The 27,510-nt window shown below is 36.0% G+C and overlaps 2 protein-coding genes and 1 long non-coding RNA gene across 5 annotated transcripts; 1 reads left to right on the forward strand and 2 right to left on the reverse strand.

The window, feature by feature from the left end:
- Positions 1–4,918: 4,918 nt before the first annotated feature.
- On the reverse strand, positions 4,919–10,825 carry LOC125817452 (glutamyl-tRNA(Gln) amidotransferase subunit A, chloroplastic/mitochondrial). The gene is made up of 10 exons (XM_049496987.1): positions 10,293–10,825; positions 9,282–9,593; positions 7,905–8,084; positions 7,714–7,808; positions 7,040–7,115; positions 6,804–6,881; positions 6,265–6,358; positions 6,070–6,119; positions 5,815–5,928; positions 4,919–5,341 (listed from the first exon to the last, which is right to left on the reverse strand). The coding sequence occupies exons 1-10, from the start codon at positions 10,788–10,790 to the stop codon at positions 5,249–5,251; spliced, it is 1,590 nt and encodes a 529-aa protein (XP_049352944.1). The 5' UTR covers positions 10,791–10,825; the 3' UTR covers positions 4,919–5,248.
- Positions 10,826–12,004: 1,179 nt separating this feature from the next.
- LOC125817448 (uncharacterized) lies at positions 12,005–25,120 on the reverse strand. 3 transcript variants are annotated; one of them, XM_049496985.1, is made up of 11 exons: positions 24,857–25,120; positions 23,413–23,454; positions 23,141–23,285; positions 22,247–22,476; positions 16,923–16,980; positions 15,751–15,828; positions 15,535–15,623; positions 14,382–14,467; positions 13,289–13,473; positions 13,036–13,184; positions 12,005–12,287 (listed from the first exon to the last, which is right to left on the reverse strand). In XM_049496985.1, the coding sequence occupies exons 1-10, from the start codon at positions 25,015–25,017 to the stop codon at positions 13,038–13,040; spliced, it is 1,221 nt and encodes a 406-aa protein (XP_049352942.1). In that variant the 5' UTR covers positions 25,018–25,120; the 3' UTR covers positions 12,005–12,287; positions 13,036–13,037. The 3 variants fall into 3 exon arrangements, with proteins under 3 accessions (XP_049352942.1, XP_049352940.1, XP_049352941.1); XM_049496983.1 differs by having other exon boundaries at positions 12,005–12,293; XM_049496984.1 differs by lacking the exon at positions 12,005–12,287 and adding an exon at positions 12,555–12,709.
- On the forward strand, positions 13,288–14,552 carry LOC125817449 (uncharacterized). Its single transcript, XR_007442298.1, has 2 exons — positions 13,288–13,473; positions 14,382–14,552. It is a non-coding gene; the product is annotated as an uncharacterized LOC125817449 (long non-coding RNA).
- Positions 25,121–27,510: the final 2,390 nt, after the last annotated feature.

Here is a 27,510-nt window from a genome sequence, read left to right on the forward strand (position 1 = left end):
ATATTTCAAAATAATATTGTGCAAACAGCCACAATATTTTGTGTAGGGACAGTGTAATGAAGAAACCAGACCTTCAGAACAGAAAAAGGACACTTAATTAATTGTTTTTTTTTTTAAAAAAAAAGACTGAAAATTAGCTGTTGGATGCCACTTCTTCTTCAGTACCAAATTCTAGTCTCTTATATCATTTAGTAATTATTTATTTTATAAAAAAAAAATATAACATTTTTCAAATATATCTAGCTGCAATTTTTGTCCTATATACTTACATGATCATAATTTCTTACCTTATTTACTTTCACTACTATTGTAATAACCAACTATGGGTGAATGGTTTATGGTAGCACTCAAGTACATGTATATTATATATATATTAATAGAGACGGATCTGTAATTTAAAGTTGATGTATTTTGAATTTATTATTGAATTCATAGTTCATTGACCTGTTATTAAATATGTATTTAGTAATTTATATAGTAAAAGGCTAGTGAATTCGTTCAAACCTATATCTAATGGGTAGTTTCGACATGATCTACATTATGTGATACTTTTCATTTTTTGAGAGTCAAACAGTTTAATTTTGACCGGCAATTTACGCATGAAATCTTCAAATTTTTTGAAATGAAATTTAGATATTTATAAATGACGTAAAAATTACTATAAGTCACATTAATTGACAATTTAAAATATTTAAAAGATGTATGAAAAATTTACGGTAAAAAATAGACTTGTTTGAATCTCAAAATTTGAAAAACGTCACATAAATTGAAACGAAGGAAGTATCATATTTATACCTTTTTTTTAAAAATAAAATAATTCCTATCCGATGTTTGGAGTAACTCAATTAATTCAATTTTGCCCCTCATAAAGCCCATTCGAGGAAAATATTCTATATGAAAGACTTTTTCATACTCATAACACAATATCAAGATTTCTAATCAAGAGATTAGAAAAACAGTCTTATTCACTGCACCATATATTTTAATGGTACTTTTTCTAAACTATACATATATAATAGATTGAGAGGGTTATGGGGTGGGGGTGGGGGTTGAACCATTTCTAAAAGGAATAAATAAATATTCCACATAGCACTTTTTTGTAGAAAAGGAACAAAAGCAAAAGTCAATACTTTTTCCAAAATTCACAATTGGAGTGCAAGTAAATGTTCACTCAATCACTTGTCACAAAAAAAGGACTATCAATTAAATACACTATTTTCATGTATGGTATATTTATAAATTAGCCTTTATCCAAAGTTTCATTACAGTTTTGTCCACATTGTGGTCTTTAGAAATGGTCCCTTTTTTACATAGCTTAAATACACCAAACATTGAGGAAATAATGTACAACACTTCAATACTACTTGAGATGTATAATAAATTCTCATGAAAAAAAAAAGATAAAAATGGTCCCTTGGATGTGTTTTTGAAAATTTGAGTCATTTAAGTTTGTTAAAATTTAACACTTTTGATTTTCGTTAAATATTGAATAATCAGGACGGACCAGAGGATTAAACTACTAAAGTAAGGGTATGTTTTAGGCCTCAATTTTGTCTTTCACTCAATGTTTGATATTTGTATTGAATTTTCTGATTAATTTAAATTTGCACCACACATGACCGATTAAAGAGGCTCTTTCTAGCAATTTTTTTTTTCACTCTGAAGCTTGAACTCAAGACCACGAGCAAGAACCGAAGAAAGGGAATAACTCCCCTTAAACCCTTACTATGAATGGGAAGATTATTAATAATTTAATATCTCAAAAAGCTTTAATATTTAATAAGAATATGTATAATGTTTTTTTTTTGAAAAAAATAATAAAATTCTTATTAAAAATTTGATTTAAGCCACTAACCTTATTGAGTCGCTCCTCGAAATAACAAGGGGCCTATACTATGAAAGGAATTAATCTGCCTTCTCTTTTTTGTGGAAAAGGAACAAATGCTACTATCTATGCTTTTTTATTTCCCAATTGGAGTGCAAGTAATGTTCACTCAATCACTTGTCACAAAGGACCATCAATTATTTACACCATTTTTCATGTATATGGTATATTTATTCATTTTAAATTTTATATGCTTATTAAAAAATAAGAATTAATATAAGTATTTTATTATATTGTTCATTAATTGATTACAATTTTGTACACATTGTGTTCTTTGGAAATGGTCCCTTTTTTCTAGCTTTATAACACCAAACATTGGGGAAATAATGTACACAAATATAATTACTACTGTTGGAAATTTAGTAAATACTCATTGAGAAAAATATAGTGGGTGTGTTTGGTATTTTTTCACCTCAATCACTTGTCACAAAGGACACCATCAATTATAATATATAGTTTTTCATATTTATTTGTATTTATTATACAGTTTTGTCCACATTGTGTTCTTTGGAAATGGCCCCTTTTGTAAATATATCATTGCTAAAAATGGGGCCAAACAATAATTATATTGTGAAGAAATATAATTACTAAAAAGTCACTACCTTGATTCCAATATATTAAAACAATTGAAAGAAAATATTAAAAGGTGCTCGTCAACTATTATAGCATTAATAAACTTATAAGTCACCGAGTAGCAGAGTCAGAAATTTGATAAAAACTGTGTAAAATTATATATATACACATATAATAGTTAACATTAAATCTATGTATATCTCAAAAAAAATCGACTTAAGGGTATGCACCAAACCACATATCATGTAAGGTGGCTCCACTTAGGCGGAGTTAAGTGAAGGGTGAATTGACGCACACCCGTTAATACCAAAAGAACAATAACAAACTCAGTGTAATTTTATAAGTGAGGTCTGAAAAGGCCAGTGTGTATGTATGCAATCCTTAATTATCCCTATTTCGAAAAACAAGAAATTACAAGAGTAATACTACGATTACTTGTATAAAATAAGGATAAACGAAACAACGTTTAAATACCTATCAACCTTCTACTCTTATTCTTATCCTCCATAGATTACTTCCTATATAAAATCATATCTTCAGTAAGCTGAAGCTGCGTCATGCCATGTTTAATCACCTCTCACCAATACTTCTCCGACCTACCTTTACATCTCATAAAATCATCCATAACCAAACTCTCACACGTTCGTATTGAAATAATCATACGTCTCCTATTATGCTCTTCACATGTCCGAATTATCTCAGATTAGTACGAATTTTTTTTGGCATAATATATAAACATGATCCTTAACTTGACGTCAGTTGACAACTATGACCTTTAACTTTGGGTGTGCACAAGTAGACACATAAACTTGTATAAAATTGAACAAATTGACACATTCGTTCTACATGGCACCCTATAAGGCAGTTGTGTCCTACATGACGTCCCACGTGTATTGTGCCATGTAAGACACTTGTGTCTACTTGTTCAATTTTATACAAGTTTAAGTGTTTACTTGTGCACATTCAAAGTTAGAGGAAATAGTTATTCGTTGAAGCCAAGTTAAGAGTCTTGTTTATGTATTATGTTTTTTTTTTTTTTTTTTGCAGTTTTGTCCACATTGTATATTTGGAAATGGTCCCTTTGTTCATAGCTTAAACACATCAAGCATTGAGGAAACAGTATACACACTGCAATGCTACTGTAGGAAATTTAATATAAATACTCATTGATGCTAAAAAGGGGGCCAAACAGTAATAATATTGTGAAGAAAAAATTTAAAAAACTACTAGCTTTTACATTAAATTCAAATATTATTCAATGAAGTATCTCATTCTGTCATTATTATTATTATTATAATGACAAAAAAAACATAGTAATGTCAAAGTCCTCACGTGGGGGAAAACAGTACTTATAACAATAATAATAAATAGTACTCTCTCCGTTCCATTTTATGTGACACTTTTCGAATTTCAAAATTTAAACAAATTTATCTTTTATCGTAAGTTTTTCATAGATCTTTTAAACATTTTGAATTATCAATTATTATGACTTATAGTACTTTTTACGTATTTTACAAATATATAAATTTCATTTAAAAAAATTGAAGATTCCATGTGTAATTTCAGGTCAAACTTAAATTATTTGATTCTCGAAAAATGAAAAATACCACATAAATTGGGACAGAGAGGGAGCAATAAGTAATAATTGTAGATATTGTTGTCGTCATGGTCTTGCCTACTACCTGTCTTTTCCCTTTCAATTCTCACCTAATTGTGAGGTGATTTAGAAAGGGAAAAAAGAAGAAGTTATATCTAAGAGTGAGGGTTTGATATTCGATTTGAAATTTTACAATTTTTGGGTAGTAATATTCGGTAATTAGGTAATCGGTAAATTAAACTTCAGTTTGATATGGTATTCGGTAATATTGTATTGAAGTTGCAGTCAATTGTATTGCAAAGTTAATACTATTGCTCCAATTATTTCTATTTTTCTATATGGGTGCACAAATAGAAGATCAATACGTAAGAAGATATATAAAGAAAACAAATGATACAACTAATGAGTAAATATTAATAGACATGTTGATATATGACACCTTCATTACATAAATAATTCCGAAAAATATCAGATACCAAGTAGTACTAATGTCTCATATCAAATCCAAACCTAAATCAGAATACCATAATTCTAAATTTTCTTCCGAATACCATATCGCATACCGAATTACCAAAAATTTCAGTTCAATTCGATGCAGTGTTCGATTTTCAATATTTTATGCCACTGTGTCTTCAGATTTCAGAGTTATGTTAAGCACCAAATATTTCTAAACTAATTCAAAGCAAATTAGATGCTATATAACTTATGCAATTTATGCCAGACATGGCAAAACAATCCTCTAAACTTATGCCGCAAGATAAAGGTACTTTGACCGACAAATTTTCATTGAATGAGCAGCAAGGGCAAATATTAAAGACCATCCCGAAATAGGGCCAGATGACATAAATGTATGCATCAAAGTGTCAAAATTGATGCATGCTAATTTACAAAAAGAATTTGCTTGCAATAAGCTACAAGTATCTCAGATATTGAGAGTTGTTATGAATTTTCGATTGGTGCGTATCTTTATACGCCAATCCTCCTAAAAAAAACCAGCACAAGAAAGTTTTCTGAACGTAACGATTCGTTTGGAAACAGTGGCACAAGCACGGAAGGTTTGGTGGATCATTTGATACTAGATAGACGAACTTGTCGTCTTTCCTGTCAGGACAGAGCTTTGCACCATGGCAAGCACTTTTCATGAAATCGTTACATTGATTAACTGGAACATAACCGCGCACAAGAATTCACGACTAGCATGCCAATTCATCAGCTACTAGAGGAGGAATAAAAGAGCAGCCTTGCAGTGTCTGCTCAAAGATATGGCCTACTTTAAGCAATTTCTCCTGCATTCATTTTAGTACGTAAACATAAAAGCAAGCACGCTAAAAGAAAAGCAAGAAGTGAAGGCATATAAGTAGTTCATTTTGGAGAGCCCGAGCAACATAGCTAGAAACCATGTGAGATAAGGTTTAAAATGATTTAAAAATCTAAACTACGTAGTGTTTTTATTTCTTTTCTAATCATTTTCTACTTCTTCAGTTTTGCTTGCATTAAATTTGAACATTTGTCCTTTCATAGTATCCATTTTTCATTTCTACAGTCATACAAAAAGTGGATATATTCAATGCCTCTATTTAAGATGCTCAAGTTTAACTCAATTCCATTTTCAAGCTAAGTAGATATATCATCCCTCTTTTACCAACCTTTCTAACTTTTCTCAAAAGAGAGATCTAGATAAGTTGAACTATCCCCGTGCTCAAGTATCATTCTTAACACTGGAATAACAACTGGAAATAGTTGGAGTACTGAAACTCACCTCTTCAAATGCAGCACTAATCATCTGAACACCAACGGGAAGGGCCACAGAACTGCTATTAACAAATCCACACGGGAGAACTAATGCTGGAAGACCAGCCAAGTTGACATTGACCTGCCAATTATGAAAATAATCATCAATTGAAGAGAACAGAAAATAGACTGAACAAGTTACATCATCCATCTGACTAGAGGGGAAAATAGGAAAGAAAATCACCAAGAGAAATGTAAGAAGCAAAAAGAAAAAGCTACTTACAGTCATAATATCACCAGCATACATTGACAACGGATCGTTCTTCTTTTCACCTGTAAATTCCACATGTTGTAGTGAGAGTTAGCGTTGCCTTTCAAGGGAAGGATCATGGGACAAAAAGGAAAGAAAACAAAAAGGTATTTAAGCAAGATCACAAAGTAGATTCATCAGTAAATGCAAAAGCTAAAAGAAGTGTACCAATTTTGTAAGCTGCTGATGGTGCAGCAGGAGAAATCAAAATATCGTTCTCATCTAATGCTGCCCTGAAGCTTTCCCTTACCAAAGTCCTAACCTGGAACAGAGTCACTCTTTAACATCTTGAAGAATTAAGATAAGCAAGAAATTATCAAACACTCGTAAATTGGGGTCACATAACTCATTAAAATATGAATTATTGCTAGATGATGAGAGGTGCAAAAAGTCTACTAGATGCGTCAACCAAACATAGTTGGTTCTAACTGCCATGTAGGATCCAAACTCCGCTTGACAAATTTTTTGGATCTAGAACTTCACGGTTAGAGACACAATGAATAACTAACGTGAAGAATGTCTTGTGTAAGCATTTATTCAGAGATACAGAAGAGAATCATTAAAGTTATTGAATATTACTTAGTTCTGATTGGCTTATATTAGTATCAATTATCTTGAGATGCATGAGAATATCAATAAAGTTTTTGCATTTTTAAACTTTAATAGCTATGAGGAGTTGGACAATTCTGAGCACATAGATGTACAACCTGTTGGGCTCGCTTGTAATATGCATCATAATAACCAGCAGACAGAGCATAGGTCCCCATTAGGATTCTCATTTTCACCTGTAAAGACATTTAATACAGTTAGCCCAATAGTTCTTTTTGACTGTGTGTCGGGGCCAGCTTGCATGAAAAGATTACGAGAAAGAAAGGCAGGAGACCCCTTTTAGAAGTAACCACTATAGAACTACTTCACACAGAAAAGTTCTTTTCCTTAGTACCTCAGAACCTAAGCCTCCGGCACGGGATTCCCCATAAAGGGAGTTTAACTCATCAGCAAAAACTTGTTTCCCATACCTGCATTTTTGACATCACATTATTCCTTGGGTCTTCATGAAAAAATTTTGAGCAAACATTGAAAGTTTTGTCATTACTAATGTAAGGCAGTCTCGCAATTACATCTTGTCTAAATTATGGTTGGTATCCACCTATTCTCTTAGCAAAATGGCAGTGAATTCTTAGTTCTTGCGACAAGTAAGGGGTAATTAAAAGAATATATCCGTCCGAATTCATCATGGGCACTCCTCACTACTTTCTATTCTCTTTAAATGTTAGGAATTAACAAGAAATTACTTAGTTATCCTCCTTCAATTTGGCTACCAAAACTGAGGGTTAGGGCTGAGGAGTCCTAAGAAATATCAGAACTGAAGATAGTACTGCTGTTATGTACTTATATTATTTTTGATAATGGTAACAGCATATTCATCAGCATAAAAGCTATGATGGTAGCCAAATTTCCAATAGATCCAAAGACATCTATCCTCTCTATCGCTATTTTTATATTTTCTCTGAGGAATGGGAAGGAAAGGTCAGATGCAAATAATATTCTCCGCTGCACTTTTTGAGAATTTTATATACATACATATATTTTGAGAATGATTCTATACCCCATTACCTGATACCATCGTAACGGGACAAATTTGAAGAAGATTCGGATGAAGCAAGGATATAGTAAGCTGGCAATCCAAGAGAGAAGGATGGCAAAGAGACCTGCAAAAACAAAAATTACCAAATAATTCAAATAAGGAATGCCAACACATATGGTAAGCCAGCGTGAGGGTCATAAATACTGAAAATGAAGAATACCTCAGTGACAGTGCATCCAAGTTCTTCAAGATGACTCGCAGCACCACGGATTGAAGAAATTACGTCTGGGTCAACTCCATCTTCAATGGTTTCCCGGATCAGACCAACTCTCAGTCCTTTCAGAGGTTTAGAGTCCAAATGATCTCTTGCAGTAAATTGGGAAGCAAAATCGGGAACTTCCTGAAAAGTAATGTTGTCAAATAATTAAAGCAAAACCTTTAAATATACACCACTAGCAGGCTATATAAACAATGTTGCGCCTTCATATCAGAAGGAAATGCCAACAAACTCTTATTAGACTTGAATCAGATCATATTACGCTACTACCCCAGCTAATCGTTTTTCGAAATGGTAAGCATTATTGATGTCAAAAGCCAGCACTAAGAAAGTTCTGTCATTACATCCAAAAACTAAGCAAACCAGAACCCGAAAATGTAAGACTCTGACCATATATACAAAAGTTCCAATGATTTCACTATCATCTATCCGTTTTAATTTACACCAATAAGAGATCAGCAGGTAAGGTACTGGCCCAGCCACTCGTTAAAAACATAGAACTAACTCCCGCTGGCATTGTATGTCAAACTTCTTCGTATTCATTACAAACATAGCAGATCAACTGTGTCAAAATGAATAAACTTATTAGAGATGTTCTCTTCCTCTTTTTAAATAGAAAAAAAATCCTAGGAGGAGTCATGAAGTATAGCAAGCAAAGAGCTTGTATAGACTAACAATAGAACTTAGAAGAATGTCATTGTTAATAAATATGGCAAAAACGAGTTCTTGAAACCAAAATCTGTTTGATCTCCTTATAAAGTTACAGAAGAAGGTTACTTGACTGGAAAATTTACTGAGATGGGTTCTTGTCTGAAGAAACTTCAGGAGGCTAAGTTGATTGAACGCGGGAGGATTCTCAGATACAGTAATGGATTGTTATTGTTCTCTGGTACGTCATGTTATAAGATGTGGAAGACCACTGTCCATTGCATTGCATGGAGAGTACAACTAGAAAGGAGTAGTAGATGTTTCAATGGAAAGGACTCTCTATTATTACTCCCTCCGTCTCGATTTATCTAGGCACAATTTTTTTTTTAAAAAACATTTAAAAAAAAGAAGAAGTTATAGATATTTATGTAACTATAAATTATCTTTTATTGCTTGTATAAAAGATAGATGCATTCAGAACTTAGTGCTTTAGTTTAAAGAATCTTTTGTTAGCTAGTATGATATGCTATGGACTTGTTTGACTCCCTTGTGAGGTAAGCTTGAAAAAGTCCATTATTTTGTACTGGCTTTAGTACTTTCTTGGAGCTTGCTGAATAATTCACAACCTTGACAGAAAGAATGAAAAAAAAAGAACTTGTATAGAAAGCTTACTTTTTTACTACTTGTTGCGTCAAACTTGTCATGACCAGAAATTGCATGAAGGAGAATGCCTGCATCAGCAACTGATGAACCAAAACAACCAATAACATCTAGAGATGAAGCATATGCCACAAGTCCGTATCTGGAGACACGCCCATATGTTGGCTTCAGACCAACAACACCACAGAAAGATGCTGGTTGCCTAACACTTCCACCAGTATCACTTCCCAATGATACCATACATTGTCTAGCAGAAACAGCTGCAGCTGAGCCCCCTGATGAACCACCTGGTACCCGGGACAAATCCCAAGGATTTGCTGTCACCTAATAATACCAAGATGCATCACCTGAGTAAACCATGTTAAGTTACAAAGTTACAAACTGGACTCGTTCAAATAGATTCTTTAATTACATTTACGCCATACTCTACCTGAGATTACGAAACTGAACCTACTTACATATTCAACATGGTAGAGCATTCACTCTATCCCTTCTAATGCATACACCTAGATATATTCAATTCAGAACCCCAAACAAATGAGGCTGCTGAGATAAAGATGGAAACTTTATCCACATTAAAAGGAAATAAAAGGGAACTTGAAATTGTTTTTGCTGACAAACACCAAACCTCAATAACAGAAGCAGACCTTAGGAAGCCCACCCGACAACAAAATGTTCAAGTACAACTCAACTTACTGCAAACTTTAAAACAGTCCAGACACCAAATAGCATGTCCCCCCAGTTTCAAAGTTCAATTCAAGAGCACTCAGAAAAACTCAGGGTTCGTTCAATTTGGTGTATAAGGGTAAATAACCTCCCAGCACAACATTTGCTTTTCGGTACAGAACTTTGCGTTACTAATTCAAATTCCTACCTGGAATTAGTATCCTACATATCTAGTCCATGAACTAAACGACCCTCAATTCATTTCAACAATATCATTTCCTCATTCTGCTTTAAACAAAAAATAACCCATTTCTTCAGTAAATAACAATTCTGGAACACGAAAAACTTAACGAATACCTGATAACCCGAGCCTTCAGTAGTACTCCCCATACCAAATTCATCCATATTTGTTTTCCCAATAACAATGGCACCACACTTTTTCATCTTCCCAACAGCAGTAGCATCAAAAGGGGGTCGATAATTTTCCAAAATCTTTGACCCTGCAGTTGATGGCATATCAGAAGTACAAATATTATCCTTAACCCCAACCAAAACCCCAGCAAGCGGACCCAATTCCTCATTCTCCGCAATCTTCCTATCAATCTCCTCAGCTTCCTTCAATACGACGTCGGATACATACAGAAAGCTCTTGAGGTGGGGTTCAGTATTACGTAACCGGTTCAAGAAAGTTCCGGCGAGATCAACGGCTGAGATTTCACGGGATAAAAGGGATTTGCGGATTGTGAGGATTTGGGAATGTGGGGGTGGTGGGGTAGTGGTGGGGTGGGTGTGGAGGCATTTGAGAGAGAAGGATTGGAAACGGAGAAGACGAGGAGTTTGTACTGAAGATAGCATTTTCCAGTGTGCTAATGGTGAGTGAAGGAGATGAAGTTTTTGCCTTATTGCAGGGTTTATCCATTTAAGGGGTTGTTTGGTTGGCGTGCTACGATACGATAGAGATATCGAATTATCATATTGAAATCAAATTTTTCATATTGCGATTTTGGTAATTGAGTATGAAGTATGGTATTTGATATGTAAATTTTAAAAAAATTAGTATACACAAAGGTTATTGAGATTCTCATGCTCTATTTTAGTGGAGAAGAATATTATTGGAAGAGAGCAAGACCAAGTCGAGCTACTAGTAGAATAAGGTATTCTAACGTGACAGAGCTAGAATTTTCATTAGCAAGAAAGCGAGACCAAGCCAAGCTATTAATAGAATAAGGTCGTTTAACGTGCTACATTGAATATGAATAAAAGAATGCTAGCGAGACACATTGGGTAGAAAATTCCATCCTAGGGGTCTTATGCCAATTAACATTGGTTGTTCTCTCTTTCCGATCTAGGAAAGAGTTATCTGATACCTATTCGTGATGGAAGGTGACAGACATTTTGTGAAATTGGTCAAGGTGAGGACAATCATCATAGTTATTGACTACAATAAAAAAGAGTAAGCATTTTCTACATGTCAAGTTGAATATGAATTATGAATGCTTAGCATCAACACTATTATTATTCTTCACTCCCAAGATCTTAAGCTAGCAAGACTATATATTCTTTCATACACTTGTACTTATAGTTACTAACAAATATATAAACTAGTATTAATACAAACTAATTGTTTTTTTTTTTTCCACCCGGTGTCCAAAGCCCACATTGGAACTCCAACTAAATTTGAATCACGCTCTGTAGGGCCCATTCAAAGGTGGCGCTCCCAACATGATTTTCTCCATACCCAGGGGTCGAACCCGAGACCTCTGGTTAAGAGTGAAACACTCCCACCAGTGCACCACAACTCATGTTGGTAATACAAACTAATTGTTAAGACATAGAAATTTTAACTATTTATCTTGATTGAAATGTTTTTTTTTTATAATTGATTAACGAAGGGAATTGCTTACATTTTTTTTTAATGTTTATATACATACAGTGTTAGTATGATATAATTGAGGCATTTCTTGAAATGTCGAAGTCATATCTCTATTATATGAGTATAACATGTAAGTTGAACTCAATTTAATTATGGTTACCGATTTACCGTGTCATGAAAAACCTAAACTGAATGTAAAAATCAAACCATATGGAATGGTATAGTATTAATAGCTCAACTATTTGATGTCTCCCAAATCAGAGAACTTAAGGAAGAATTTCTACATAGCACTATTTGTCAAAGAGTTTCTGCAGTTTCTATTTTGCAGTGCAAAGGTGGTGCCTCAATTAGTTGCTCGCGTATTTTTGGTCAGATAGAACAGCTTCCACCGGGCCAACGTTTTCAACAAACATGGAAATGAAACAACGCAGGACCATGGTGCTCCATCAGAGTATCCATTTGATGTCTTGTCTCCACTTCTGAAACTGAAAAAAGAATGGTTCAAATGTCAAGAAAACTCAGAGAGAAATGTAGAAACTATACAGGTTGGAAGAACAGCAGAAGATAGATGCAGATTTAGATCCTAGCACAAATCAGCACTCAAGTGTGAGGCATAGTGGTCACTGAGGTGGTATGAGAACCATAGAAGACTAGGGAAAACACTAGATGCTTTCATCTGTCTAACCTCGATGGAAGAAAGTGGGAGGTAGCAAGTACTTGGTGGTATAGTCAGTGTGTTACCATGAGCAGGTGCTTCCTTTGCAAATATAATAGGCCGATGCTAACCATGTAGGGCTCCATTGTTACCATGATGCACAGATTGAGTAATTTTATTTTCAATATGGTTGAAGGCAGCTCTGTAATGCCTGAATCGGCTAACCAACTGCCGTCATGTTAGAAGCTGAAAGGAAACATCAAAGAGAAGGCCGGAATCTGGCATTAACCCCCTCATGCTCTTAAGCAGACAGTTCAGATAAAGAAGCCTCAAGGGGTGGAAAGTAACGTTTTTCACATCTCAAATATCTTCTTATTTCTTGTGTAATTTTTGGAGTCCACAGGATAGGAGTGTAGATACTTAAAGAGACGGTGGATAAACTAACAGTTCTATAGTTGTGACATGTAACTTTGTTTACACCTTGTATAGGAGATTTTATTCCCTTATAGCTACCACTGATATTTAGACTACTTATCAAAGAGAATATGAAGCAAAAAGGAGGTTTCTTTTACCTTCAAGACGAGATCCAAGAAGACATTGCCACCATTGGAAACATCAAAAACAAGCCATAGTTCACCCAGCTATCAAGACCCTCAACCTTGTTCATTTTACCATGCATAGAAATCCAAAAGTTTGTGAAAGGACAGGAATCTTGTGGATCCTGTAGCATTATTCCTAATCAAACTTTGTTTTCTTCTAAATGGGGTTGGCAATAGCCTATTAAGTTTCCAAAGAGCTTAGAAAGAGGCGGCAATTAAAACTGACCTCAACATTTGAGTCACTAGTTGGATACTGAACATCTGAACTTGCAAGTGTTCGTCGTAAGTCTTGGCTGGACTGCCGAAGAGGCATCTCTAATGTAGACTTCTTGGAGTCTTTGCCAGCGAATGCTTTATATGCAGAATCAGTGTGTATCGTCTCCATGACTGAACCAAAAAAGTTTGTCACGGGTACCTATCAGTGACAGAGTAAATATGTTCGAAGGTGCATCAGTTCAGAATACCAAGATCAAATTCCCCTTCCCTAATATGTGACAAAAACAAAATAAGGTAATTGTTTTCCAGAAGTACCATATCAGGTAATCATTTAAATTAAAGCAGCTCACCAAAATTTGTTAGCCTCCATCTGTTGTTACAATTTTGAACATAAAAGGGGAATAAGGATTTGTAAAATTTTGTGCTACTAGCCCCTTTTTACCTTTAGCACCTATAATACTTCTCTACATACTAAAGCAAGTTTTCTGACACCAGTTAACCCTCATGGTAATTGACTAAAAGAAATAAAGAGCACAGCATTTAGATGAAGAGGAGGTTTGTATCAGACTAACTTATTTACAACTAAAGTTGGAAATTTCCTCTACTATTACAAATCCATCATGCAAGTTAACACCTTAAACTTCTTACCCAATCAACTATACATCAAATGGACCAATTAAGTGCAACTTTTCCTTACGTCTAGTTTATCCTATATCCACCAAGTCCTTTACTTTTCTCTTTTTTTTTTTTTTTTTTTTTGATGACAAGGGAAACCCGCAGCCGCTACCCTTTGGGTGTGCACAGGGTAAAACCCCCGCTCCTATGCAATAGCTTGCAAACCACATAGGAGAGGTAACCCGCACTAGGCAAGCCCGGTGCGACGAGCTCGACCCAGAAGGCAAACCCCTTGCTTTCGCTGGCAAGGGGTTTCGAACTTGAGACCTCCAACATGGAAGTCTCAACCACTGGGTCACCCCGAAGGGTACTTTTCTCTTTCTTTCTTCTTTTCCGTTGAGTTTTCTTTCCATTTGTTTCCTTTTCTTCGGGGGAGGGAGAGCAAAGTTGAATCGCATAGAAACAAACATAAAAATAATTTTAACTAGGTACCTCTTCTAGTCGGCGAGGGTATAGATCTGTTCGATAATATGCAGTTGACATCAGCGTATTTGGGTTATATGAACTGAAAAGACTGCAACAGGAAAAAGAGAAAGGAGATTCTATCAAAAAGAGTGCACATTGACAAACAGACATAGTTTAGAACAACAACCAAAACACATAGCATCTTCTGAATAAGAGAAGGCCAAGAGAGGAAAAAGAGGGCGATAGGCATGCAGAAGTTTTAGAATCCACAAGGCATAGTCTAATGCAACAGCAGGGATCACCAGTATTCAAGTACCCAATGACAGCTATCATTTTCAAACTAGAGTATTCTGCATGTACTGTTGTTCTGACCATGCTGTAGAGTCCATATGTCATGTATGAATTGACCAGGTAGGTTATCGAAGACATGAACCAGGCAAATCAATTATCATCTGAATGATCCTTTATAACACAGTAGCATTTTTACAGTTCCAAGGTTTGCATAAAAAACTTCAATAATCCAAGTAGCATTTCTAATTATAAGGTAATTTCCACAACCAACCTAATAAGGTACATACTTGATATGGATATCTAAATTCCTTGGATGAGACTCCCCCCACGTGATTTTCTGACTCTTCCCACTTGATTTTAAAAAAAATCCGTGTGGGCCAGGCCACAGTCAGACACTTGAACAGACAGACATTCATCCTTCATAATTTTCTGAATTATCCACGATTCTCAATTAAAGGACCGTATTCTGCATGTTTATTATCAAGTGAAGCTCATAACTGATCCATGGCCATTCCAAAGCCATTCCTGTTTCTTCTTTGGTTTGTATCTTTAAAAAAGATACCCTCTTTCTCTGTTACCTTTCTATGCAACTGGATGACTCCCTTTGACAATGAAGCAACTCATGCTACAAAGTTATATGTGGTGAAAAGTAGGGCTGGGTTTGAGTACGCAGCCTATTCTCCAGACAGGAATAATCCACCTGTTTGAAGCATATATACAGACCTTTGCACTTGTATAGCCATAACAAATGTAAAGCAAACAAGTAGTGATTGGAATTTGATGTCAGTAGTGATACAATATATAATTTTCAAGAGAAGTGACTTACATTCTACAATATCAAGAAAAGGACCCAGTATTACACCTACATCTATGAAATGCAATTACCTGCCCAATGAGGCATTATCATACATGTTCACCCTCTCAAAAAATGCAAGAGTATAAAATGTGAATCGATCAATAACTGAGACACCAACCTGTACCAGAGAAGGGAAGGAGGATGAAAAACCACACAATTTTTTGAATACAAGGAGAACATATTTGTCTCCCTTGTGAACGCAATAAGCATTTTAAATGAGGGATTTTCATTAATTTAATACTTACATCAGCATCCAAGTGATGCGAGTATGAATTTTCTCCTTTCATGCTACTCCCAATAGTCAATACGCCAGGTGATTGAAGCTACAAGGCAAAATATATTTCAGTTCTACCAAAATCCAAGTAAGAACATCTTATGCATTGAGTGGCCCTGATTTAAAAAGACATCCTAACCAGTAACCCCTTTTGTGAGGGATAAAAAAGAAGGCATCCCATAAAGAGTAGAAATGACTATCAAAGAACAAAATGAGTTTTCAGATGGTTATAAAGGTACTGAGAAAATTATAAAATAATGCATGGAATTTGAAAGTTTCCAATCTATAAGCTTACTCCAAAATATAGCTGACAGCTGGTATTTCCTCATTAACTTTTTATCATGTTCAAAGAGCCAGCTGTCATCAAACATAATCTTTTTTATATATATAAAAGAAAGCATGCAACTCTAACTTAATTACTACAGATGTCTCTCAAGAACTTGCAAAAGCATTGAAATATGGGCATTTCTCAGAATTTTTTGGACATGTCTGATAGATATTGTGTCCCACATGGTTGGCAAATAAAATCTAAATTCCGCCAGCAACTGATTCATTCCAGAAACTTATAAGCATTCATTATTCTACGATATTTTAGCACATTCAGGAGCAAAAAATATTCAGAATTTCCAGCCCAATCATGAATATTGATCCTCTATGTGTATTAATTTGCAATAAAATGATGAATGAAGCACGCCTTCAACTGAGTTTTGTTGCATCAAGGGCAGTCTTCAAAAAGATTTATCTTTACCATCCTTAAGTCATGCCATGCAAATATATTGTAAGTGAAGATAGGCATTCCTAACCATTACACTGGGGAAGGTCAAATTATTTGGCATTTTGAAGGATAGAGGTGGCGAACATTTAAAATTTACCTAGAGATACTTACAGATAACTTAATTAACAAAACAAAAGTAAAGATCGATTCAAAAGGAGACCAAGCAACATAAAACCAGAATTAGTTTCGTTAGATACTTCAAGAATAATAGGAGAATGGACCAACATTGGTTCGTTACATTGAATACTTCCTATGGTAATTGATATGGACTAACTATTTCGGGATGCTGCAAGAATATGAAGTAGCTATATGTCATTGGACATTTTGTTAGAAAAACATGACATTAATGCTAAAAAGGCAAAAGTCACCTGCGAGAAAAGAGTAGCAGCTTGGCAAGTGTCAACCATTATTAGCAGCTCCTTGAATCTGAAATTGAACAATGGAGACATGAAAAAGCATCATCGCAGAGGACCGGCAAACAAACTACCCATCAGTATGATACAATCAACAAGGAGGCCTGTGCATAAATGCCAGAGCACCAAACAGAGTGCTAAGATCCATAGCAGATATCCAGACAAATTAGATGATTCCTAAGCCAATGTTGCATCATAAACAATGTTATTGTTTAACAAGACTGTGAGAAATATATACGAAAAATATTATTGAATTGTGTATCTAAATAGTTACATTGAGACCCTATTTATAGACACTACATTGGAATCCTTTTCCAACTAGGATTCCTATTCTTATTCCTATTCCTATTCCTATTCTTATTTCTATTCTAAGTAGGAAATACTTATTTCTATTCTAACACTCCCCCTCAAGCTGGTGCATACAAATCATATGTACCTAGCTTGTTACAGATGTAATTAATACGAGGACATGTGAGGGACTTGGTGAAGATATCTGCAAGCTGATCATTTGACTTCACAAATTTCGTAACAATATCTCCCGAGAGTATCTTTTCTCTGACAAAGTGACAGTCAATCTCAATGTGCTTAGTCCTTTCATGAAACACTGGATTTGATGCGATATGAAGAGCCGCTTGATTATCACACACAAGTTCCATCTTATCAACTTTGCCAAATTTTAGTTCTCCCAGCAACTGTTTGATCCAAACTAGCTCACAAGTTGCTGTCGCCATTGCTCGATATTCTGATTCTGCACTAGATCGAGCAACCACATTCTGTTTCTTGCTCTTCCACGACACCAAATTACCTCCTACTAAAACACAATATCTGGATGTCGAACGTCTGTCAGAGGGTGATCCTGCCCAATCAGCGTCTGTATATCCAATGATATGCTCATGGCCTTGATCCTCAAAGAGTAGTCCTTTACCGGGAGCTGACTTTATATATCGCAGAATACGAACAACTGCTTCCCAATGACTATCACAAGGGGAAGTCATAAACTGACTTACAACACTCACAGGAAAAGAGATGTCAGGTCTAGTCACTGTGAGATAATTCAACTTTCCAACAAGTCGTCTATACCTTTCAGGATTACTAAGTGGCTCCCCCTGTCCTGGAAGAAGTTTAACATTCGGATCCATAGGAGTGTCAACAGGTCTACATCCCATCATCCCTGTCTCCTCAAGAATGTCTAAGGCATACTTGCGCTGAGAAATAACAATACCTGATCTAGACTGAGCAACCTCAATACCTAGAAAATACTTCAATCTGCCAAGGTCTTTAGTTTGGAAGTGCTTAAAGAGATGTTGCTTCAAATCGGTGATACCATCTTGATCATTACCGGTGATAACAATATCATCAACGTAAACAACCAAATAGATACATCGACTTGGTGCAGAATGCCGATAAAACACAGAGTGATCAGCTCCACTACGAGTCATGCCAAACTCCTGAATTACTGTGCTGAACTTCCCGAACCAAGCTCGAGGAGACTGTTTTAGACCATAGAGTGACCTGCGCAATCGACATACAAGGCTACTAGACTCCCCCTGAGCAACAAAACCAGGTGGTTGCTCCATATAGACTTCTTCCTCAAGATCACCATGCAGAAAAGCATTCTTAATGTCCAACTGATGAAGAGGCCAATGACGAACGGCAGCCATAGATAGAAAAAGACGAACAGATGCAATTTTAGCCACAGGAGCGAAAGTGTCACTATAATCTAGCCCAAATATCTGAGTATACCCTTTGGCAACAAGGCGAGCCTTAAGTCGATCAACCTGACCGTCTGGACCAATTTTGACTGCATAAACCCAACGACAACCAACAGTAGATTTACCTGCAGGAAGGGAGACAAGCTCCCAAGTACCACTCTTATGTAAAGCAGACATCTCATCAACCATAGCCTGCCTCCATCCAGAATGAGAAAGTGCTTCACCTTTAGTCTTAGGAATGGAAATAGAGGACAAAGACGACACAAATGCATAATGGGGTGATGATAGACGATGATAACTTAAGAAGGTATAATGTGGGTTAGTATTTCGAGTGGATCGTATACCTTTTTGAAGTGCAAGCGGTTGGCTAGGAGGAGGCAAGTCCGCAGTAGGAGCAGGGTCTGGCGCATGACATGAATCATCTGGGACTAGGGTTGGACGTGGACGGCGATGATAAGTTAGTAGTGGTGGCACTACAACTGGAGATGTAGAAGTAACCGTAGATTCCACAAAGGTTGGCACAGGTAAAACCTGAGGTATGGGTAAGACCATAGAGACATCAGGATGATCAGAAGATGTATAGTAAGGCTGAGACTCAAAAAATGTAACATCAGCAGACATAAGGTATCGATGAAGATCATGTGAATAACAACGATACCCTTTTTGGACTCGAGAGTAACCAAGAAAGACACATTTGAGGGCACGAGGAGCTAATTTATCTTTTCCTGGGGCTAAGTTATGAACGAAGCATGTGCTCCCAAAGACACGAGGAGGGATAGGATAGAGATGTGACTGAGGAAACAGTATGGAATGGGGAACCTGATTCTGAATAGAAGAAGAGGGCATTCTATTTATCAAATAACAAGACGTAAGAACTGCATCTCCCCAAAAACGCAATGGAACATTGGATTCAAGGAGAAGAGTACGAGCGGTCTCAATAAGATGCCGATTTTTTCTTTCAGCTACACCATTTTGTTGAGGGGTGTATGGACAAGTAGTCTGGTGAATAATGCCTTGGTGAGTCATAAACTCCCGAAATTGGGAGGATAAGTATTCTAAGGCATTATCACTACGAAAAGTACGAATAGAAACACCAAACTGATTTTGTATTTCAGCAAAGAAACTTTTGAAAATAGAAAATAACTCAGAACGATCTTTCATTAAGAAAACCCAAGTACATTTTGAATAATCATCAATGAAACTAACAAAATAACGAAATCCTAAGGTGGAACTGACTCTACTAGGACCCCAAATATCAGAATGAACTAATGAAAAAATAGACTCTGAACGACCCTCAGTACTACGAGAAAACGTAGCACGAGTGTGTTTCCCAAGTTGACACGACTCACAATCTAATGTGGATAAACTAGACAAACTAGGCACCATCTTTTGCAGTTTGGATAGACTCGGATGTCCCAAACGTTTGTGAATTAAATCTGGGGAATCTGTAATGGAGCATGCTGCTAAGGAATTTGAAGAGGTAAGATAGTAAAGGCCTTGTGATTCATGTCCTGTTCCAATCATCTGTCCCGTACTGCGGTCCTGCATGAGAAAAAAATCATCGAAAAAAGTTATGCTACAATGTAGGGCTTTCGTCAAACGACTAACAGATGCTAGATTAAAAGGAGAACCAGGGACATAAAGAACAGAGTCTAGGGTGACAGAAGATAGGGGTTTGGCTTTTCCAACCCCTTTTGGTTTGGTTTGGTTTGGATCCCATTGGCTAAAGTAATAGCTGGAAGAGATTGTGAATAAACAATATCGGATAAAAGTGATTTATTACCAGAGATATGATCAGAAGCCCCAGAGTCCATGACCCATGTTCCAAGAGTACTAGATTGCGACACACAAGCAAAAGAATTACCCGCAACAGAGACATCAGGTTGTGCAACCGAAACTACTTGTGGAGACGTTTGCTTATTTGCACGATACTGAAGGAACTCATCATATTCTGTCTGAGCAATATGAGCATTATTGGATGGTTGATTAGGTTGAGCACCATATGCTACTGGTGGAGATGTCTGTTTACTTGCGCGATTTCGAAGGAACTCATTATATTCCTTTAGAACAATAGGATCATAACTGGGTGGTGGACCATGCAAAATATAACATATATCACGAGTGTGTCCAGGCTTATGACAATGACTACACTTGGATCGAGGTTTCCCAAAACGCCCTCCTCCTCGCCGATTCTCCATAGATTGATATGTACGCTTTTCAAAGGTTTGAGATGCAAGAATAGATGAGTCAACAGTGGGTGATGAAACTACCTTGTGACTGGGAGGTGCCGCAAGACGAAGGAGACGAGAGAATAATTCATCGATTGTAGGAACTGTAGGGCTAGCTAAAATCTGATCACGTACAGAATCATGATCAGGAGGAAGTCCAGCAAGAGTAAGAACTAGAAACAATGTTTGTCTGTGTTCTTGTTGTTTTTCCACATTCGTAGTAACTGGCATTAATGTGTCAAATTCCTCCATGACTGCCTGTACCTGTCCTAAGTAAGTAGACATATCGGATTCTTGTTTCTTTAAGTTGGTCAATCGAGATATCACATCATAGAATCGAGATATGTCATTAGTGTATAAAGCACGAGCCTTTTCCCAAACTGTATAACACGTCTGGAATGGGCGAAACAAGGGCATCAACTTGAAATCAATAGAACGCCATAGGAGACTACATAATTGAGCATCTACTTTCTCCCATTGTGCTTTGGCTTTTGCATCTTCCTCACTAGTCTTTGCCTTTACATCTACCTCATAAGCCTTGTTCGTTAAGTGATCTTGGACACCTTGACCCTTGCACCACAACTCAACCGAGGAAGCCCAAGATAAATAGTTTGAACTTCCCAATAAAAGTTCTGAAGTGATTATAGGGCTAAAACTTCCAATCCCCATATTTTTGGAACCAAAAACATCACACCCAAAAGACATTATGCTAAATTTGTCTCGGAAAATTCAAATCTCGAAGAAAAGTCGCCGGAAATTGCCTGGAAATAGCTGGAACTCTAATTCCGGCGATCGGATCTGGTCAAAAACAGTATGGGCCTGGTCGGATTGGCTGGACGACCCCAACTGTCAAAAAAATCTCAAAAAAATATGATCAGAAAAGCCCTCACGCGCCGGCGCGTGAGACAGATCTCGCCGGAAACTGCCACCTCCGATAGGCGCGTGAGAGCGCGTGGGGTGGTGTTTTCCGGTGGTTTTGGCTGGGGTTTGGTCGCGGGGGCTTTCCGAGCCTCGTGGTGGTGTTGGTTTTCGCACAACACCCACAGAAAGAAAAAAGTATAACAAAATCAGACCCAACAGTCACCGGAAATTGACATAGACATACGGTGACTTGTTTGTTCTCACCAATGCTCTGATACCATGTGAGAAATATATACGAAAAATATTATTGAATTGTGTATCTAAATAGTTACATTGAGACCCTATTTATAGACACTACATTGGAATCCTTTTCCAACTAGGATTCCTATTCTTATTCCTATTCCTATTCCTATTCTTATTTCTATTCTAACAAAGACAACATTAACATGCAATGGAAAATCAAGGCAAATTTCTTTACCTACGCTTTTCTTTCATTTGTTTCACTGCATCAGCTAAATCATGACTTTGAAGTTCTTCTGAATCCTGAAATTTTAAAAACTCGTCTCCACCATGCCCTGTCATGTACAGAAGTATGTGGCTTCCTTCATCACTAAGAAGACGTTTTGATCTTGGGACAGCTGTTTCATGACGTCCAGTCAGCACCCTCAGAAAATTTTCAACTGTTACTTCATAACCTCGATAATCTACCTGATGTTTAGAAGCTTGTACAATTAGACCACTACATTAAGTAGGTAAAATAACCTTAATTCTGTGAAACTCATATGCAAACCAGTCTGAAGAGAATATTTAGTTCAAACATTCCATCTACAAAGATCCTAGGAGAAAATTATCGATAGAACCCGACTTAAAATTGTTTAAAATACTTATATATTTTAAGATTAAAAAATACTGAAACTTTCTTTTTCACAAGTCACAAGATTAATAAATACCAAGTTGGTGTCAAAATATATGTACATGGCGTGTACTATGCTTGAGTCATTTCATATCTTCCACAAGTTAGACCAACTATCCATACAGCATGGCATTTTCTCCTTGCACCAAAATATAGTTGAAGAAAAGATCAATTAATTGTTTTTTATATTTTCTCATTATTGTGACTCCTATGCTGTTCATTCCATATACCCAGAAAAGACAAGATGGTGCGGTCTTTCACGCTGCCTTCCATTCATTACCAATCCTCAAATTTAAGCGATCACCATGACTATCCACTACTATGCATCTTGATCATGATAGTAATAACTAACTTTGATAATGCTAGATTAAATGTCAATAAAACTGAATGTCTCACAGAACTACCATTTGATTTGGAAGAACTACAGAAAGCCACAAGAGAGAGGAAGAATTTACACACCTCAACGTTATCTCCATAAAGGTTTAGCCTGTGATTTTCATTGTTGAAGACCTGTGCAGGGTATTTATTTCGAGTATTGCAAGCCATATCATCAGCCAACATCAGAATAATTCTTTCATCAGGTATGCCTAATCGTTTTACAGTTCTAATTCCAACAAACAAATAGAAAAGATATTAGAGTACAGTTAATGCATCTCAGAAATGGGAAACACACAAGGAAAACAAGATAATCTATGATGATCATAATGGTGCTTAAAAAGCAAAATTCCCACCTGTATAAAGACAAAGTGTTAGCCATGTGTCTGTAGTTAAACCTGAAGAGTAAAAACAAATAAGTCAAGAGTCTTGCAGACATAGAGCCTTCTTAATGAAAAAAAAAAGTTTCTTTTCTGGATCGGTAAAGTAAGTATTTTATTGATGTATAGCAAAAAAAAAACAGCATTAAGGAAGTTCTGATCAAAAGTACATCCAAACGTGAACTTTACAATGTGGTAAGGAGCTAAGAAAGCCAACAATTGCCTCCGGATCTAAAATATAACTTGGAGCTTTGTTGAACCAAACTAAGCAAGGAGAGACACTTAAGCTTAAGATTAATCATGTATTTCTTCTTGTTTTCAGATACTCTATCATTCCGCTGTCGCCCTATGACCCACCAAATTACCAAGGGAATTGTCTTCTAAATACTCCTGAACAACAACAACAACAACAACAACCCAGTGAAATCCCACTAGGTGGGGTCTGGGGAGGGTAAATAGTACGCAGACCTTGCCACTACCTCGTGGAGGTAGAGAGGCTGTTTCCAAGAGACCCTCAGCTAAATACTCCTGAACGATTTATATAAATCCAGTTTATACCAAGATAACAAGAAGTCCAAGGTGTTTTTGGGCCAAGCCAAAGTGATTAAAAAGAGATGCCAACTCTGTTGGGTAAATTTGCAAAGTAAGAAGAGGTGATTCACTTCTTCCACCTCCGTTTCACAAAGACAGCATCTGCCTCTCTTTTGAAGGTTATAGTGAGGCATCTTCGATGAGGTCCGATCCAAGAGAAACATATGCTTTTGTATGGAGACAGATTCTTCCATAAAATCTTCCAAGGAGACATGGAGGGGGAAAGGTTGGTCAAGGCTGCATAACAGCTAATCAGAGAGGGATTCCAGTATGATAGTGTTTCCAGATGATGGAATCACGTTGAGAAATCAAAGGAGGGAGAGGGGTTAGCTGATTCATCAAAAGCAAAAAAACATCAATTTCCCAATCATCGAGGTTTCTCCTAAATGGAATGAACCACCCATGGTGTGACTGAAGTTCGGCAAAGATAGAATGTTGCTTGAATGCACATCTAAAAAGGACAGGGAATCTGTTTACAAAGCAAAAATCTAATCTTTCTACAATCACCAACTTTTAAGGAGCATTGTAACCAAAATAGCTCCGAAAGGGCTCAAATATGCATCCTAGTGATAGCAAATGAACTTGACGCGATCCAATTGAACATAAGCAAACAACAATAGAAATTCAGATTTCATAGTAAATCTTACAAAGCATTATAAGATTAAAATCAAAATTACTTCAATAAACTGAATTCAAAGTTCCTATTTTACAAGGGTTCTTCAAGTTCCCTTACTCAGATTTCCCTTCCATCCAAAACCCAACATACATCTATCAATAAATTGCTAAAAACGCAGTAAAACCCATGTTTTTTTTATGGGAAAAAGATTACCAGAAACGAGAAGTGCAGACCAAAACTGCCCAATTGTTCGTATGCATCGTAGTGGTCGCAGATGAACTTGACGCGACCCCATAGCTCAGATAAGTAGAGAAAAGAAGAAAGCACAATACAAATGTGGAATTCATAGTGGAATCCATTTTCAAAGAGCTCATTCTTCCATCTCAGATTTTTCAACAAGCTGTTTTGCCTTACTCTTGCAATTTCTCTTTTGTTTGATTGGGAAAGAAGAGAATTGGCCAATAGGGAAATACTAGCTAAATCTTGTTGAAATTTACGTGACATAATTGAAATATTTCGAGAGTGAATTTAATATTTTGATTAAAAAAATTCACTTTAGAATACACATTTTATTCTTGATGAAATATTTTATAATTGAACAAATATATGTGGCTTCATCAAGATCATAAATTTCAACAGTTTGTTTGTTTTTCTTAAACTTCGTATCAAGTCAAACTAGAAACAATTTCTTTAGATTCATTTTTCTAGTAGCTAAGATGTTAAGGAGCATGTATGATTTTTTGGATGTGAATTCAGGTGAATTGAACTCTCGATATCGATCTTGGCGTGAATTAGCTAGTTTGGAATGTCAAAGTTCAAAGGTGCGTTGTGAAATGAGGACTTTTGGGGAGAATTTTGAGTTTCTGTCCTGTGCAAGTCGCTATAATGGGTGTCAAGCCGCTATAACGGAAAAGTTAATTCTCACTATAGTGGGTGGTTCCGCTATGGCGGAGCTGCTATAGCGGGTTGGACCGCTATAGCGGGGTTAGTCAGATTTTTTTGTGTAGAAAAGTCCCAAAATCAATCATTATTGCCAATTCATTTTGGAGAACTGCAAAGACGACCTAAGGGTATTTTTCTTCTGTTTTTCATCGTTCTCTTTGATAAAAATAAGTTAATTACTTCTCCAACTTATATTTTGATTCTTAAGCCCTATAATCTATGGTGGTCAATCTTAAGGGAGTATTTTAACTTGACATTATGGTGGGAATTGTCCTGGTTAGACAGCATGATCATGAAATTGACCTAGGGTTAGGACTAAGTAATAATTCGGATTTAATTAGGTCATTGTTCATTGATTGTGGTATTTTGTTCTTGTTGTATTTTATTCTTATTTTAGACCAAGAACAAGACAAGACATTAAAAAGGGGAAAACTCAAGTTCTATAGAGTTTTCGAGGCTTGATTCGAGGTAGGTGATGGTTGTTTGTTTTCCAATGTATGTAATGTTTGCATGTTAACTACTTTATAGTAAAACTGGTGCAATGCATGTGAGGAAAACATAACAAATGAATATGAAATGATATCATGTTGATAATCACATGCAATGAACCTGTTTATGGTACTTGTGGCTTTAAGTCTAATTGTTCATTGTGATTGTGATTGTGATTGTGCATACTGTTTGTGATTGTTGATTTGCTCGGATACCACATCTGATACAGAATACTAACGACTGACTCGGATATTACGCCTGATACTGGATATCATTCAGTTGTCTCGGATGCGACATCGATGCAATAATAATTTGTGTGTGATCCTATGAGACATATTTCATGTATTTGTTAAGTCAAGAGTAATGGCTGGAAGTCTATTTCTGTTGTTGACTTTTTGTTAAATGTGTTGACTTATGTTATAGTATTGTGGTTACCTGTTTTATATTCATATCTTGGGGCTGACCGTATAATTCTACCAGTACACTATGATTTGTATAGTAATATTGCAATTGTTCTTTCTTTGTTGAGTACAAGACATATTTAGGTGCCTGTTTCGAGACCTCAGCTTTGATACATGCGACTTCTAAATTCTTGGGTGAGCTATTTCTTTTGCGCTCTCCTAGTTTCTTTGTCCATCTTTTCGAACTCAGATATTTCATAGACTTTAGTTTACTATTTTTTTGTTGGGGTTGCATCCTCTTATTCTACATACTTAAAGTTTTGGTACTATGACTTTCACATTTTAGGGGTTGTTTTCCGTTGATGATTTTGGTATTAATTTTGTTTATGGGGATTAGATCTGTTATTTGATTTAAACTGTTATTCAGTTGTTTTATTTTCATGTTTTGACTCTTAAAATCATTTTGATGGATTAAATTTTGTTTAGAAAATGATTCTTCCACCGGAAGGTTACTGTATGTATCACTCACGACAGTCTAGATCGTGACACAAGGTCAAACCCAATTATTGTGCAACGGTTATTTGCATTTTTTTTATATATATCATTCTAACAATATGTGTCAATATTCACAAGTAAGGTTAAGCCCTATCTGATTGTGCTAAACATATTTAGCATGAATTTGTGTGATAGTTTCTCTAAAAAAGAAGAAAAAGTAGAGCCATTCAAAAAAACATCACTAATCATCTTGATAATTTCTGTTCGTATTTTAGTAGGAATCTTCTTTAACTTCTTTTAATGTGTGAATTTGTGTGACGGTGACTAACCATTCTTGTTCAAAGTGTTATTTGTTTATAGAAAAAATATATAGAATGAAATCATTGTTTTCTCAGTTTATATTTAGATCTAGATAAGTTGTGTGAATTTATGTGATGAACATTAATCAGTGTCAGAATCATCCTTGTTCAAAGTGTCATTTGTTTATAGAGGTAACCTATAGCATAATGTTTTTTTTTTAGTTTATATATATCTATAAAT

Source organism: Solanum verrucosum, unplaced genomic scaffold (assembly GCF_900185275.1).
Source record: "Solanum verrucosum unplaced genomic scaffold, falcon-dt-bn FXZP01000280.1, whole genome shotgun sequence".
NCBI lineage: Eukaryota > Viridiplantae > Streptophyta > Magnoliopsida > Solanales > Solanaceae > Solanum > Solanum verrucosum.